General features: G+C 41.1%; 1 protein-coding gene across 15 annotated transcripts in view; it reads right to left on the reverse strand.

The window, feature by feature from the left end:
- Positions 1 to 4631: 4631 nt before the first annotated feature.
- The window catches only part of ubr4 (ubiquitin protein ligase E3 component n-recognin 4), a 45233-nt gene continuing 32916 nt past the window's right edge, over positions 4632 to 16948 (reverse strand). For all 15 annotated transcript variants that reach the window (XM_075476409.1, XM_075476408.1, XM_075476404.1 and 12 more), the window contains 36 exons: positions 16861 to 16946; positions 16689 to 16776; positions 16234 to 16427; positions 15900 to 16139; positions 15662 to 15800; positions 15360 to 15485; positions 14970 to 15098; positions 14523 to 14872; positions 14247 to 14337; positions 14060 to 14144; positions 13767 to 13894; positions 12878 to 13007; positions 12608 to 12768; positions 12419 to 12528; positions 11976 to 12117; positions 11753 to 11834; positions 11434 to 11607; positions 11095 to 11216; positions 10608 to 10805; positions 10407 to 10487; positions 10172 to 10259; positions 9931 to 10058; positions 9690 to 9797; positions 9439 to 9555; positions 9141 to 9331; positions 8836 to 9009; positions 8628 to 8727; positions 8315 to 8533; positions 8031 to 8144; positions 7431 to 7573; positions 7217 to 7342; positions 6939 to 7133; positions 6540 to 6764; positions 6178 to 6268; positions 5837 to 5999; positions 4632 to 5697 (listed from right to left, as the gene is read on the reverse strand). In XM_075476409.1, coding sequence (XP_075332524.1) covers positions 5633 to 5697; positions 5837 to 5999; positions 6178 to 6268; positions 6540 to 6764; positions 6939 to 7133; positions 7217 to 7342; positions 7431 to 7573; positions 8031 to 8144; positions 8315 to 8533; positions 8628 to 8727; positions 8836 to 9009; positions 9141 to 9331; positions 9439 to 9555; positions 9690 to 9797; positions 9931 to 10058; positions 10172 to 10259; positions 10407 to 10487; positions 10608 to 10805; positions 11095 to 11216; positions 11434 to 11607; positions 11753 to 11834; positions 11976 to 12117; positions 12419 to 12528; positions 12608 to 12768; positions 12878 to 13007; positions 13767 to 13894; positions 14060 to 14144; positions 14247 to 14337; positions 14523 to 14872; positions 14970 to 15098; positions 15360 to 15485; positions 15662 to 15800; positions 15900 to 16139; positions 16234 to 16427; positions 16689 to 16776; positions 16861 to 16946 — 5103 coding nt within the window. In that variant the 3' untranslated portion in view covers positions 4632 to 5632. The remainder of the gene's footprint in view (positions 5698 to 5836; positions 6000 to 6177; positions 6269 to 6539; positions 6765 to 6938; positions 7134 to 7216; positions 7343 to 7430; positions 7574 to 8030; positions 8145 to 8314; positions 8534 to 8627; positions 8728 to 8835; positions 9010 to 9140; positions 9332 to 9438; positions 9556 to 9689; positions 9798 to 9930; positions 10059 to 10171; positions 10260 to 10406; positions 10488 to 10607; positions 10806 to 11094; positions 11217 to 11433; positions 11608 to 11752; positions 11835 to 11975; positions 12118 to 12418; positions 12529 to 12607; positions 12769 to 12877; positions 13008 to 13766; positions 13895 to 14059; positions 14145 to 14246; positions 14338 to 14522; positions 14873 to 14969; positions 15099 to 15359; positions 15486 to 15661; positions 15801 to 15899; positions 16140 to 16233; positions 16428 to 16688; positions 16777 to 16860; positions 16947 to 16948) is intronic.

The following is a 16948-nucleotide window of genomic DNA, read 5'->3' on the forward strand; positions in this document are numbered from 1 at the left end:
ATAAAGAACTCACTTTTAGTGAGACACAAAATACCACAGCTTTCACACAACTGAAGTTCAGCAGCTTAAGAAACAGCTGGATCTGTTGTATTTTAGCTGCTTCCCTCCTGTTGGAGTCATATATGTCATTTCATTTACACATCAAACATCTCTGGAAGCTCCTTCTTTCACCTGTGTAATATTGTCAAAATGGCGAATGTCATGTCTCATAATGAGGCAGAAGATTTGATACATGCATTTGTTTCTTCTAAGATGTAATTCATAATTATCAGGACATCCTAATAACTCTCATCATATTTCTCCAATTCTACCTTTTATACCTATCGCTGTTTCCCTGTAAAACTTTCAGACTCTGACCAAGTTCCTCACAGCACTTTATTTTCCCACAATCACATCGCTCCTAGGCTGTATGCTTACTCGTGGTTCTCTAGTTAGTTTCTAAAAGTGTAATTGGAGGCAGCTCTCAGTTTGGGTTTGAGAGGCAGACTCTCCTTTTAAGATTAGACTAGATTAGAGATTAAAATCTCCCTTTTTGATGTGGTGGTTGTTGTTGTTTCAGGTGACAAATGCCATTCTTCCCTCCTCTATTTACTCTCCGTGCATTTATGCCAGAATTTTTATGATTTACTTTGTGTCTTTTCTCTTTTGTAGTTGATGGATCCTTCCCGCTGATGAGCCCCACTAACCTGCTTAATGGTGGTTTACGGCGTCTTTCTTGTTGAAATTGAGTTTCTCCACCTAATTGTCAGGAAGTGCTGCTCAAGAGTGAATTGCTAAGCCTCCCTTTAATATTGTCTCTATAAAGTGCCCTACCTTAAGTTATGATTCAAGACAGTAAAAATGAAATAGAACTAAGAATAGAATTTTTATTTCATGATTTTCTCAGTTTATTGCCATTTCTATTATGTGAACTAATAAGGAAGGAAGGAGCATGCTTCAACCGTTAGATTTCACACTCACAGCACATGTCGACACATCAGGCAAACTCTAACTCATGCAGACAGCCACACTCTCATTCACTTGTCCCCACCCGACACACACACTGACACACACACAGCTGGCTGACCTGCCTGCCGCTGGCCACGTCTCAGTCACACGCTCCCTTCCTGCCAGTGTGGAACGTGGGAGCCGCTGTGGTCCCAGGCTTCCCACACTTCGGTGTTAATGACTCAGAGGCAGGCTGCACAAAGGAAGTGTGCCCCATGGAACAAAGACTGTGTGACCAACCCCCTCACAACACACGCACACACACCCAGGAAGACAGGGTTGTCAACAGGGCTTCCAGGCACACCATCTGGATGGATTGTATGCTTTTGTCAGCCAATCAAGCATGGGAGACGCTCACCGTGAGAATTAGAGAGGCTGAAATAGAGACAGAAAGTAAGATAAGAAGAATGAGGAGTGTTTGTGTAAGTGTGTGGAGGCTGGGAAATGTTTTACATTGGTTTGATAGTTTTGAAATCTGTGAAAGAAAGTATAAACTCTGTTTTTGTGAGACAAACGGTAGAATAAGTTGAGAGAAAGTGGATATTTGAGTCACATTATAGTGTTTTAGCAGGAAACAGAATCTATGGGAAAGAAATAATTAAATAATTAATACAAGCAGTACTAATAACACAGAATTACTGCTTGAGAGTGTGTTGATTTTGCACTCTGCTGACCTCTTACAGGCATTTCTTCATCTAAATGTACCCCATTCCTGTAATATCTAAATATCTGAAAGCACAGGCCTGATTTCATTCACATAACATCTCTTTCCCCTGTGTTGCTAAATGGGAACACTTGTTGCAGGATGTCCATCAGGCAGATGTTTTTCTCCTCCTTCACACCACATATCACTCCCTATCGAGGATACTTCACTCATTGTGGAGAAATAACTGAGTGACAAGAGGCTGGCAAAGAGCCCCTCCCACCTGTTTGTTTGGACTGGGGGCCATTGTACCCCATGAGTTCAACTAATTCATTCATGTTCTATTGTCACTGCCCTGCTTTGTGATTGGCCAAAAACTGTGAGAACCAACATCACATCAAATCGATGGGAAAGTTGGCATAAGTATATAAATGAGGGAGGTCTTGTTGGGTAAAATCATAACCTCGAGAGCCTCTCTTACCCCACACAGGCCTGGATACAATAAGTAGACGCTGCGTGTTCGTCATGAGGAATCAGCACACAACGTGAGTTCAAGTGAAGAGCACTCATAGCTCATCCTTAACTCATTTCATTTTCTGAAAATTCAGCTCCATGTAAAGTTATTCTGTTGTCGATTTGAGATTGTAGTTTAGTTTAGGCTTCATGGTCCTTGCACTGCTTGTGCTGCAGTGGCATCACCTTTGCAATACATCACCATGTATTTTGAACTAACGATGTGTTTATTTTGGGGGTTTTGGAAATCTTTTACATGTCGGCCTTCATTACCATTTCATGCCTTCACACCCATTTTCATGTAGACAATGCTGAATGAAAAAACTAAACCAAATTGTTTCCTTTTCTCTTTGTTTTCATCTTTCTTCTCAGTATGTGTAAGGTGAGCGTTTTGGAAAGGAAGTGCACAGACGGAGCAGTGAGGCTCTGCTCAACTCTGGAGGGCCATCTCAGCACTGGGACGACCAGCTCGGACATGTGGGACAAGACAGTTTCCTTCTTCACAGTAAAGAAGGCCCTAATTTTCCACAACGGCTACACCAAATCCTCTAGAGAGGCCATGAGACTGTTCCCCTCACCTGCTGAGGATGTGGCACCACTGTGCTGCCCGTAATAACAGGACAAACACACACAAGATAACAAGAATCCTGTGGGACCTTGTGTGTGAATATCTGGACTTAAAATCATGACTTGGAAAACAGTTTGACACAGAAAAGACTGAAAAAAGATTATAGTGAATGTTGGGGTTTTTTTGTTTGTTTTTTTACATCTGAGTCTTTGTAAGATATAGAAAAGATGAATGACCATGTACACTGTGATCTTATTGGCCCACAATTGGGCTTTAAATGTGCATTTTATGCCTTAAACTTTAAAACTGATCACAAATAGACCTTATAATTAAGGTTATGTTGAACAGAAAGCCATATTCCTTTGTATAAAGGTTAATGTTTATGCCAGTGCATACTTTTAGTGAATGTTTTTTGTTGCTTTTTTAATGTTTCTTTCTTTCTCATGTAGAAAATGTCTTGCTAGAAAGCCATAACTGAAAAGGTGCAATATGGACTTGCACGTGCAATTTTAAATAAACTTATTTCTTATAATTTGATCAACTGTGTTTAAAATACTTTCCTAAGTTAACACCAGTATTAATATTATTTGACCAGCAACCTCCGAATTCAAATCTTGCATTAACATGCTTTGTTTTATTCTTTTAATCAATGAATAGACTGTGCCATGAATAAGGAGCCACAACCCTCATGTTGCACATCGTGTCTTGAAGTATATCGCCCTCTGGCGGCAGATAGAAAACAACAACTCTAAGATCCACACAGCAACTTGCTTTTTTCTGAAAAACTTCCATATCTGTGGACTCTAAAATCCTAACACAGCTGAGGAAGTGTGTCATAGCAAAAAGGGGACAAATAACAATGATTATAATAAAGATTTTCTTTTTAAAATGCATTTATGTACAAAGATACATTGCCACATGTAAAGACAATATAATGAAGTGGCAATGCAGCCATCTACAACTGCTTCATCACTGCATTTATACATTCTGTGCTGTCTGGTGGGACGCTGCAGCAGGGGTTGAAGCACTGCTGGTCTCACCTTTAAACAATAAAGAAGAATCTAAATTGAATACACTATGTGATGGACTTGGCGAACTGTCATCCCTGCCTCTCTCTCAATGACAGCTGGACCTCGAGTTGGATTAAGCAGGTATAGAAAACGGATTAATACGCACCCACCCTACTACTACTGATGCTGCTAATCCAGTCGTGTGCTGAGACAGACCTGAAAAAGGGGGAACCCATCTCCTCAAACTATTCCAGCTTGTTCTGAGGAATCACAAGTACGTGGATGTAGTGACTGTGACCATAAGTAAAAAGAAAACCATTGCACTTGTTCATTTAATCTTGTTCTACTCCATGTAAAATAATCTATCCATCCACAATTAATAATTATAGCGGTTTTCACTCGGATTTTAATTTAAATCCCCTAAAAAAAAAAAAAAAAAAAATATGTAAATCAATTTGAAATGTTTGAACTCCTTTTCTAAGGGTTTATGAACAGTACTGACGTAAGCACCGTCACTCCAAATCAAATGTAGCTGTAGTGAGTAAAATATAATGGGTAAACAGCAGTGGAAAGAGAAAAAGTTACCCTGAATGAAAATTTAGATGACTGCGGCTTTATTAATCATAGGCTAAATTCAAAAAGCAGACATTCAGCAACAGTTCAAACATTATAGCAGCGGGAATAGACAAATTAACAATGAGGGAGCTCCACACCATGCATTCAACTCTAGAGTACGACACTGTTTTTGATCTGTAAGCCGAAGTGTTGATCAGCTGCTAATGGTGAAACTTTGCTGTGTGTTTGGGGAAAATATAAATGTAAATGAAGGATTGCAGAAAGGCAGAGGCAATGCTGAGAGTGCTTTGAAGAAAACAAACCGAACAACAACTATCAGTCAAAGAAAAAGGTGTTTAAGGGTATAATGTAAGTCTGTTTTATTTTTCATTTACACAAGTCGGATATTTCATTGCAACAGCTGGAATCTTTCACAAGTTCAAAGTTTACTTCAAAGGCAAAGCTTTATGGAAGAAAATAAAACAAAACCATCGTGTTTCTCCCCCGCTTCTGAGGTTCATAAAAGAAACCTAACAAATACACACAACTTTTTTTTTTTTTTTGTCCATTGCTCAAATTCCAGTTAGAACCAACATACAGACCAAACAGCGAGGGCCCTGAACAAAAGGACAGGAGCTTCCAATCATGACACAAAGAGACCTTCTGCCATTTAAAAAAACAAACGAAACACTTGACCAAAAACCAACTGATAGCAAACAAACAAAAAGGAAAAAAAGATAAAATCAAATGCCACTCTTAATATGTGGTGGGTCAAATCCCAAAACACTTTAGTTACCTTAACATTGCACCCCGATATTCAGGGGAGGGGTTTAAAGCCAAAAATACGATCACCCCAAAACAGAATTCACGAGTTTCTCCTATCAACAACTTCATCCTCTCAGCCGCCAAGACCGGCAGAGCAATGGTGAAGTTTCAGCTTTGATGGCGGTGACAGTTCTCTGATTGGCCAGTTTAAATGCGCAGCTTTTTTCTCTGGGTCACGTCTTCTTCTTCTGACTCGAGTCTGAGGCGGTTTGAATCAGAAAGGCAAAGCGTAAATTCTGTTTTAGTGAGTCCTCTTCAACCTTTGACAGCACTGTCTTTGTGTTACAGAAGTTCCCAAAAGGGGATGTTTTTTTTTTCTTTTTAAGACTACACACAATTTCTGCTTAAGAGTTAGTTTTGAGACGTCATATAGTGGGGTGGGAGCTGAGTAGGAAGTATGGTGTATACTATCTGTGTGTGAGTCAGTGTGTTAACAGAGTATTTTTTTTCTTTTTCTTTTTTCAGTTGGAAGGTGTCCTAACATTATTTGCTGGGCTGTTGTGAGTCAGAGGGATGTGGTTTGAAGTTGGATCAGGGCAAAGAGTTCAACAAATCCTGCAGGAAGACGTCTGGGTCTGGGATTTCAGAGAGGAGACCTGGAACAAGAGAAGTGTAGAACATAAACAAAAATTAAATCGCAGTTGTCGTCTCAGATGAAACAAACAGAGCTGTGACAAGCTAAATGAATTCTAACTGACGGGAGAATATTCCCTGTTTTTGGGCACTTATACTGACCTACAACATCAAAGAACTCCGACAGGGACTCTGCGGGCATGAGCTCATCCTGGAAGGCCCTGAGCACGCGCTCTGAGGCCTCGTAGATGGGCATGTCGTTGTGACGAACGTATTCCGCCAGTGAGAAGGACCAGCCCCCCTCCGTGTTGCTGGTGGGTACTTTCTGTATACCAAGAACAAAGTGCACAGAAAGAATCCTGAGGTCAGTGACAGCGGTGGTCATATTATCATTCCAATGACATTAAACACTGAGATTAAACCTCATCTGAATTCTGTTTTTCAACAACACTGATTTGAGGCATCATCACGAACTGTAGATCTGCTTTTTGTCGGATATTTACCCTGAACATGTCATAGACTAGATCCACCAGGCCCCAGAAGAGAAGAGGTGAGCGATAAACTGCATATTCCTTTGGTGTTTTATCTGTGAGTCTGACAATGGAGCAAAAGATGAGAATGAAGACAGGAGCTTTAACAGGTTTAAGTTAAGACTGCATTTCAAATATACAAGTTCTACATACAGCACTCGTTTTCTCATGTCAGATCTGCTAGAAGCAAATATTGGTTCTGCATGCTCCCATGTACATAAAAGATTTAGCTTTGGCGAGCATCCTTAAACTGTATTTCCTACTTCAGACAAAGGTGAATTAACCCTGTATTGGTCTGAAAACAAATACATATGGTAAAAGGAAAAGTGCCATACTTGTTTGTGCAGACTGCAGAGACCTTGCGGGCATGTGCGATGACCAGGAGCCTCCGGAGAAAGAGTAAACGTGAATTCCTCCACCGTTCAGGCGGCATGATGTGCATTGCCAAGATGGTGAAATAGTGTGGTCCTTCAACCTCGTATGAGCTTTCCACCCATTTCTCACACGGCTGCTCCTGGAAACTCTGCAGATTCTTCTCCTCTCGGGACGTAGCCCTTGTACTGCAGCAAGAAAAATTTTAAATTAGGCGGAAGTTAAAACTTAACCCATAAATAGTCAAAGGACTTGTGGGAGGAGTTTCCCCACATACAGCAGCCAGCACTGACACCGACTAAATGAGAAGTTATAGATACAACTTAAACACGTGTATTAAAAATATAGAAAAGAAAACATACGTATTGAGGACATAGAGCACAGTGTGGATGATGTAAGGAATGAGGTGGATGTTGCTCTCTCGGCCCCCGCCACCTGTGTCCACACTGAACGACTGCTCTGTAGCAAAGCGTAGGAACAGCAGTTTGGTGTCGTGGATGTTGAGTTGGTATGTGGGCTCCCGCTGACCTGTGCACTCCTGAAGATATGTGTTGTGCCTGTGTGGCAGAGAGACAACCAGCTGTGAATGCTGAACTAGAACGTGTTTGCTGCCTGTACATGAGCTGGGGCATGCCGTTACCTTGCTAAGCATGTAGCGAAGGCTGATTCTGGCACATGTGGCCCCCACACAGGAAGCAGTCCATTACACTTGGTGTTGGCATTCTGGAGAGCGGCACTATCCCACTCCTCTCTGCCACGAGCCAGCCTGAGATGAGCATAAAGAGGCCGGTCACATGAGAATAAATTGGATGTGAGGCTATAGAAAACAAAAGTAACCGACAGTTTGTAGCTACCTGACAGCTGCCAGATGGCAGTCATAGTGGACTATGTTAAAGTGCGACACAGTGCTGTAGCCCTGCTGCTTGCGAGGCTTGTTCTCAAAGTCCTCCAAGGACACGCGCTTTGTGAAAGTGTAAATACCCAGGACTTTGGTTGGCTAGTAGAAAAGGTAAACGAAGTGAAAGGTTAGTTTTAAAACATATTTCAGCATTACGTAAAGAGTGTCAAAGCATTTGTACAACACTTCAGAATGATACCTCGTACATAATTACCATCTCTGCTTGGTCACAAGTTGTAGATAATGATAAAAGCATTACTTAAAATATTCACACACACATATATATATGAACACACACACACACACACACACACAGACCCAGACCCCCCAGAACTAAATTTAAACAAGCTTTCACAAGGTGTGCTGGAAGGAAACCCAACCCACATTCGCCAGTCCTCATAACCCATGAGATCCAAAAGATCAAAGACACTTTTTTAAGGATTAACATGCAAGCAGCTTTAATACTGTGACTAATCGGTACACGTGCCGTTTGTTTTTCTTTTCAACTAGAGCTCTTAAATGCAGTGTTATCATTATCCTGGACATATTGTGGTACCTGGAACTTGTAACCCTCTCTGCAGATACAGCAGGTCAAACCCGGCTCCTCGATCAGCTCCTCCATTTGCTTCAAAAGTGAGGTCTTTGTAACCACCTGCCCCTTCTCATTGGTCTAAAAAGCAAACACATAAAGCACACATTGCATTAAAAAAAAAAAAAAAAAAAAAAAAAAAAAAGACCAGAGTGCCTTTACAACAAAAAAGGAGAAAAAAACAAGTAGTCAAAGTAGTTGCAGCGATGCAAATAAAAAGCATTTAACAGCATGAACAGAAAGTAGACTACCGTCATGCCCAGAGTCCCCAAGGCTTTCTGTCTCATGGCCATAGCCATACGCTTCTTCTCTGCTCTGGTCTCCCTGCGGGCTGCTTCGATCTTCAGGTTGACATCACTGTGCTCCCTCAGTGCCTCCAGTAGGTTCTCTGCCAGAGTTCCAATGCCTTCATCACTGGAAACCTGCTCCAGCTTGTGCAAGTTGGGTATTGAATCTGTGCCTATCAGCATCTGTGCAACAAAGAAAAATACAGTCTAGTCAGCTAACTACTCCTCAACAGACAGGAGATGTCCTGAGGAATCATACTGGGACAGAGTTTTGTACCTGTGTGGGTGGATGCTGGGTTGCCAAACCACGGAGCAGTCTGAGAATGAAAGGTAGAGCTGGTCTAGAGAGGAACTTCTTCCAGACATCTGCATCCAGACTGTAGAAAGTTCAGAAGGTTGTTTTAAAAACTTCCAGCACGTGCACTTAATCATATCAGAGCTTTTGGTAGACCATCTTTAGGCATTCAAAGCTGTTGGAGACCTACTTTTTGGCATTAGGGATATGTTTCTTCATGTAGTCCAGTGCATTCTGTGTGATTCCTTTCTGGAGAATAAGATCTTTCAGCTGATGGCCATTGCTGTTATTTTTTATTCCAGCAGCGATTTTACAGAAGCAATCCAGAAACACTTTGTCATCTGCACTGTGCTCCTCATCGTACCTTAGAGAACAAAAACACAAGTGAATTTCACCATGTTCAGCTTCATCTGTTCAGCCTGATTTGAACTTTTAGTCTGTATTTAGCTATAGCTTCATGTAGGAGATTATTTGTGAGAGCACAGTGATGCTCACTTGTCAAAGCTGCAGCACGGTTTAAAACGTTCCACCAGAATCTTCATCTTCTCCAGTTCACCAAAAGACAGGTAGGGAATGATGCGCAGCAGCCCCTGCAGCACGCTGGGGTTTGAGCGCACAAAAGGGGTGTTGATCTGGTCTAACAACATGACAAGCTGATCTTTGTCTCCTGTGAGCAGAAGGTTTCCCTGCAAAGGAATTAACAGTCCCCATTTATATCAAACAATTGAAGAAATTATCTGAAGTTTGTAAATGAATTCTTATTTAGGGGGTAGAATTGACTTTATAGTCTTACCTTGTCCTCTGAAATCTCAGCATTGGCTTCATCCAAAATGATCTCCATTATGCTCAGAACCTGCTCTGCTATAGAGGCGCCGCCGCTGTCCTTACTCTCCTGTTCTGCCACTAAAGCCTGAAGTAAAAAAAACATTGACAGTGAGCTTTCTTTAACGCTTACTTTTCATTTATAAAAGCCTCATTAAGATCTACATAAACATTTGACAAAGTTTCTCATTACAATCTAATTATATTCACTGTGACACTCACCAAGTTTAGAGTTCCCAGCATGACGTTGAGTGTGTTCATCTCCGGTTTGACTAGCTGCTGTCTATTGATCTTCACCTTCACACAATAGCTGAACAACTTCAGCAAAACCTGAGTGAGACGGAGACACAAAGCTCAACTCGTGCATGCGCTCCTTTGATAAAAAGAATTTTAGATGCCTCCGCATCAAGCAAAAACAACACACTGAATTGAAAAAACTTTTAGCAAAACCTATTTAGCTTACAGTGAGCAGATGTCTCCCTTGTTTGAAATCTTTGATCCCAGACAGCCGGTTGAGCATACACTCCAGTCCTCCACACTGTGCCATGACTCCTGCCATCTTGTACACTTCCTCGTCATCTTCCTCCTCGTCTGAAATAAGGAGAGGAACAACGTGGTTTTTTTTTCTGACGGTAAAGAATATACAAACCAAACAACCTGCTATATTCAACAAATGACAATATTAAATTACAAGGAAATCAAACCTGTTGTTGAATCCAGTGACTCTATGAACTCCTCAGTGGCATCTCCAAGGAGACCTCTCATTCGATAGATGATTCTCATTGGCTCGCCCTTTGGGGGTAAAAAAAAAACCTCAAGAGACTGAGATTATGGTAACGGTCTTATTGAATTACTTCAATATTTAAGCTTTTTGTGATAAGCTGTCCTGTTCCATTTCATTAAGAGCAATTAATTCACTGATAAATGAGTGGGACTCACCTCATTTGTAGGGCACCAAACCTTCTTGTACACTTCTACCACCGACAGGTCCAAACTGATGATTTTGTTGTTAACAAGCAACTGAGGAAAACAGAGGCACATGTGATTAACTTCTTGAGATATGTCAGATATTATAATACCTTAATAAATAGAAATAAAAAAAAAAAGCATCAAAACAAACATAGTACAATGTTACTTTACCTCCATGCCACTGTCATCCTCCAGAAGAGCCACCAGGTCGCAGTCTTGACAGATCTTGTTCTTGATGTCCCTCATTAAAGGGCCGATGCCAGGTTCGTTACTGCTGTAGGGATTTCCTGGCATCCGACCCTGCAGGAAATCTTCCTGCTGAGGATCCTTTTCCAGAGTCACAAAGAACTCCGTCACCTCATTCTCCTCCTAAATAGAAGATAAAACAAACAACATGAATGAAAGCCAATTAGCTGCTAAAGTCAATTTCAGAGCAGTTTTGTAAAGGAGTTCTCTGATCAAAATGTGTCAGGTTTACACTGTATACGAGTATTATTGACAGTGATGTGATAGTTGTCCAAGTCCAAGAAAAGCCTCACAACATGAAGTCTTAAACCAGTAGCGGATTTAAAATTTTTCTCAGTTTTATCAATTCTTTTTTTTTTTGTTGTATTTTATTAATCATTCTAGCTATGCTCCGGGTAAAAAAAACACTTACAGGGTAGATTATGCTGCACAGCCTCTCAAAAATGAACACAGGTGTCCGGTAGTCATCCAGGTTGTACCGCTTTGCAGTCTCTATGCACACTGCCATGAAGGCTTTGGTTTCAGACTCGGTACCTGCAAACGGTGCAATATGTTTACATTTCTGATGTTTGGCATATACACAATAATTACTGTGCTTATTTATGCTTTTCTTGTAAAAAATACACTATATAAAATAGAAAGATTAAAGGCTTGTCCGAACGACACAAACACATCGTTTCTTTTCAAAGATGAAAATAAAATCTTGCTATAAACAATCAAATTTGAGGTCAAACTTCATGTCAGTGCACACCTGTTGTCATGTCCTCCAGCATCTCCAGGAGCATGTCCTGAGTCTCATCAATGAGCTTGGTGCGCTGCACCACCAACTTCCTCAGACACAGGTAACCGTTAAGAACTGTGCCGACCAACCTACTCTTGAAATGCCGCTTAATGGACTCCACCTCCACAAAAGAGGACAGCAATCCTACAACAGACACAAAAGATTGAAATACTCAGGAAAGACATCAAAATGTCATTCACAAAATATTCTCTGATGGTATAAAATCAATATTTATGGTGTATTCTGTTATGGTGCAGAAAGTGTCCCTTAAAACCCACTTTTAACATACCTGTCAAGCTCTTGAGGGCGTAGCCCTGCTGCAAGTCTGTGCTCAGAGTAGCTTCTTCCAGAGCCAAAAGATTGGCTATTTCCTAATCAGAAAATAAATAAACATATCATGAAAAGCACAGTAAAATCTAATGCTTACAAATTCATCAATTCTACTGCATTTAAGGAAATTTTTGTTTTTTTCAAGATAACTTGAGATTCAATTTACATTCTTGTGGCATTACCTTGGTGATCAGGTTACCAATGTAGGGCAGAACTCCACGAGCAGCCAGATAAACCTTCCAGTGCGTTGGCTTGATCAGCTTCTGGTACAGGCCAAGGTACTCCACTGCACACTCTCCAGCCACACTCAGCTCATCGAGGTAACTGACAAACGCACAAATGTACTCGGAAATGTTACTGCTTTCTTTCCGCCGCTTGGCATGTTCATTCACTCTAATAAAACTAAGAACAGGAGATTTGCCTGAAAATCAGCAACCACTGACATTAGCATTTACTTTTCAAAATTTAAGACATTTTTAGATTGACAAATAATCTTCCATTGTTGAACTCAACAGAACAAAATTGATGAATTAAGGACACAGTATTGAAATTAGCAATGCTGGTATAATGTCCAATATTGTTAATGTATTAGCCTATATGCAGGTTTTATGTTTGAGCGTCGTACCTGGTAAGTAGGTCCAGGACCTGTTGCTTGCGGCTGGGGATTGCAGTTAGAGCCTCTACGATAGTGCAAGCTGCTTGTCTTGCAGCCTGGGTGGCTGGTGTGAACAGAACCTGTAACAAAGATGTCACTTTCTCAATTTTGTGTACTTCTGCATACGAAAGCAGAAGTGCTACTTAAATCTGTCATTACCTGCCGCAGCCAGTTGTTATGGCTCAGTTTGAGCAGGCGAGGGAAAAGGCCTTCACCCTTCCTAGACCTCCTGAACTGCTTCCACTTCCACACATATTTCTCTAGCAGATACTGCTTCCGTAACTCAGCCTTCCCCTGAGGTTTTGACACCGTTTCCTGGCCTGTGGTAACGCACATCAACCACATAGTGAAATAGGAATCGTAATGACTTTTCTTATCAGTAAAAAGAGAACCAACTACACTAAATAATCGCACAAACACAGTACTTACATCTTGCTGGGAGGCACTTTTTCCAGGCTTCATAAGATGCTTTGGGGTCCTTCTTGAGCCAGAGTTGAGCCTGGGCATGGATTTCATTACTGTAGGGCCTGACTGTGGTCAGGGACTCAATGGCAGCATCCTTTAAAAGAAAAGAAAACACAGACACGCAATGCTGTGTGAGGGAACTTGCAACTGACAAATTGTAAAGAACAATTTGCTGTTTTTGTGCATTTCAAACAAACTGGTTTAAATTTAAAAGTGCAAGGATGCAATATCGACTAACAACTGAGATTGACAGTATGATTGACACAGATATATCTTAGTCTTTGGAAATCTGATTGAAGAGTAGTGTGACCAACACAGTCTCTCTGTTTTTTTACTATATTTCTGGTCAATGAGTTACACCAACATGACAATCACTGGATGATGCCATGCAATATTTCTGTAACATTCATGTTTTTTAATCAAGTTGGGTTTTTTTCACCTTGAAGGTGCCTTCTTTGTTAAACAGTGCAGCTAATATTGACCTATATGTGTTCAATGACTCTGTCGTAGCAGCACGTTTCCAGAGAAAGAGAGTCAACATCCCTTTCATAACTGGAGTGTCCAGGCTCCAAATGGAAATGATGGTGACTACTGTAAGCTGCAACTCTGAGCTTTAAAGCAAACTAGTTAGTGACATCACACCTTGATAGATCTATCTTTATCTACAGACTGATTTAAAGAGAAATACCAGATTTATGAACATTTCTTGAATTAGAATAAAAACATAGAACCAGCACAGGTTCATTTTACAGATCCCAGCTTTGAAACTATGTTTGGTCCTGCACCACTGCCTCCAGAAACTTTCAAAAAGCAGATAAACAACAGCTAAATTACAGAGTTAAAGGGGATTTACCTTGTTCTTCTTGCTAGTTGGCGCAGGAGGCTTTATCAGCTTTTGCAGGATTCTCAGACACATCAGAGTGATGTTCTCCACCACTACAGGTGTTTTTATATTCACCGACATGAGGAAGAGACTGAGAGCTACAAAAGGGGAAAAAAATACAAGGCTATTAGGCATAAGCTTAAAAAAAAAAAAGTCCCAAATCAGTCAACAACTTTCATAACACAATAAGAAATTATGATGAAAAAAAAAGTTAAAAAATACATAATCTCTTTAGAAATATGGGGTTGACCAATTGGGCTTACCACAACGCAACCGTAACTCCCAGCATCCTCCTTCTTTGGAAATGGAGTCAGTCAGAAGAAGCATTTCATACTGCAAATTACTAACCTGAAGGGGGAAGAAAGAAAAAAAAAAACGTTCATAACTAAACTGAACTTCTATAAAGTTTAGCTTTGCTGCATAAAAACACATTCAACTGAGATGACATACCAAGTCAGGATTTGCCCAGTGACCTTTGAGGGCTGCGGACACCTTGGCAATAATGAGGTCATTCATCTGCTGAGTGGCTTCTGGATGGTCTCTAAACCAGGGAAATATGAAAGATATCAGACAAAATAATTTACCACAACAAATATAACAATACAACAATAAATAAAAAAAAACAACAACTAGAGATTTGCTTTATATACAAACGTTTTCAAGAGTATCAGTGTTTATATTTCAATTCCACTGAAAAACAAGGTGGCATGAGAAAAGGAAACACACCTTGTGAGGAGACAGACCAGCTGGCGCACTTCCTCCCTCATGGCCGCTGTACCTCGCCGCAGGTTATACTCAAACAGCTCACGGATGAGACCCTGGAGGACCAGGATCTGACGGAGGGCTGGATTTGTGGCCAGTGCACGAAGCAGTGTAATACAGTGTCCTGTGACAGCTGAGGCACAGCCGTAACACTTGTTTGAGGAGGTGTGGCCGCAGCCCAGCACAGACAGGGCACGGTACTGACTGGCGGTGAAGGTGGGCTGGTGGCTGCTGCTACTCCGGGATGACTTGGTGGCTGCCTCTCTTTGCTGCAGGTCATACTCCAAGAGCTCTTTTCGAGATGCAAGAACTTTCTGTAAACAAAAAGGTGAGGAAAACAATTACATAAGTGTACAAAACAAAAAACATTGCTTTCTGCCACTTTGAAGAGAAGCATTTACTTCCTCTGACCTGTATAATCTTGGAAAGCTCATCAAATGAGGTCTTGCAGTCTCCACTGTACTCTTGAGCCAGCTGCTGAATGTATCTGTTCACATTAGCAGAAGATGCACCGAGTCCTGCACCTGCTCCAGTGTCATCCTGAGAACAACAAAGGAAAGAATACCATAAGATAAAACTGATATATATATATAAAAAAAAAAGGGTTTAGACTCATCTGAAAATCACCTCTGGCACAATAATATCAGTAGTAACTGTGCATAATACACATATGTATGTCACTTATAGTGACCGTGCTCAAAGAGGCTTCTTTGAGATTACTCATGAATCCATTCTCATCCAACATTTCGTTATACTTTTTTTTTTTTTAAATGAAGCGTTTAGGCCCCTCCTGTGACTGACCTGGGGTTTCTCTGGTGCTGCCTCATTGACTTTAGACAACAGGCTCTCCAGCTGGGGCCTGTGGCCCATCAGCTGGTGGTACACCCGGTCAGCTTTGTCCAGCAGGGTGTTGATGTTGGTCACAGCCTGAAGGGATAAATGCATTCAAGATTTAAGAGTGGAGGAGAAGGCAGCAAAAAGACTTCAAAATGTATGTGTGTTTTCTCACCAAAACATGAACACATAGTTGACTTTCAGAAATGGTCAGCCTACTAATAACCATTTTCTTTATCACCTTTTTTGCCCTACAAGTAGCCTCCTACCTTTTTCCTGTCTTCTTCATTCTCAATGGGATCCACTGCACAGCATGGTTTAGCATACAGCATGAAGTCAAATCGGGCGTATTTGCAGAAGCCACAGGCGTTGCACAGGAAGGGATCTTTTTCATCATAGTTGATAGACCTGAAAAGAAGCAACCACCAATTAAAAATTCAGTCATGCATTTTTAACGTCTCCAATAATCCTTTAAGAGCAAATGTGCAGAGGAAATCTATAGCTCACCTGCACTTGTGGCACTGATAAACATTCTCACCACAGTTGCCACAAACTCCGGGGTTAGCAGGCACAGAAGCACTGCAGCGAGGGCACTGCAGGGTCTCAGTGGAGGCCTGGTAGTTCTCGTAAAAATCAGAGAACTCGATCATCAGATTGGATGCGACAATTGGTAAGGGAAGGTCAATCTTCACCTCCGTTTGTCCCGGGGTTAGCTGAACTTTCTTGGCTTTGTGCCAGCGAGCAGGCCTACAAGACAGTCAAAATGTTATGAGGAAATTTAAAAGGGAAAATGGGCTCATGAGACAGACTGGGAGCTCTTTGCTGAAAAACTGAAACATACTTGTTCTTCAGTTCCACGATAGCCTGCACAGTCCTGTTGTTGTAATAGAGGTTGATGGTGCGGACCATTTTAGTGCGTTTGAGGTCACCTATCTTCACTGTGACTTTGCTGATGGTGTGGCTGCCAATGAGCTTGACCACCTGTTGTGTGGTGGTATAGCGGGTGTCCACTTTGATCGATGACAATTTAATATTCTGAAAGATAAAAAGAAGCATTTGTTTAAGCCGAAGGTGTTTTAATTAAGACTCTTTTGCTCTGGCTCTACCCACATAATTTGAATTTTGGCATCAAGCATGCTAGATCTACTACAACTGTGCTCTGTTCTGTTTTGGGTTAGTATTTTTGAGCATACAGATCAAAAGGGTCAAAATCTCTGAGTGTCTAAAAACCAAAACAGGAATCTTATAAGCCCCACACTTTTCATAAAGAGAACTCTGAGGCTGTGTTGCACTTACTGAGAACGGAACTTCTGGATTGTTGCACACCAAGCAGGGGTCACTCTCAAGAAAAAATCCATCAAACTCCACTAAACCAGAGAGAGTGCTGCAGGAAAAAAAACACAGTTAATCGGATGTAAATTAAATCTGATATTTTATTTGCTATGAGAGAATGTTTGTGGAAACATACTTGTAGATGTTTGAGTTGGGGTGATTTGTCAGGATATGGTTTTGTGCTCTTAGGATTTCCACAGCTTTCTGGGAATACTCCTTTAACT

The sequence above is a fragment of the Odontesthes bonariensis genome, chromosome 10 (genome assembly GCF_027942865.1).
Source record: "Odontesthes bonariensis isolate fOdoBon6 chromosome 10, fOdoBon6.hap1, whole genome shotgun sequence".
Classification (NCBI taxonomy): domain Eukaryota; kingdom Metazoa; phylum Chordata; class Actinopteri; order Atheriniformes; family Atherinopsidae; genus Odontesthes; species Odontesthes bonariensis.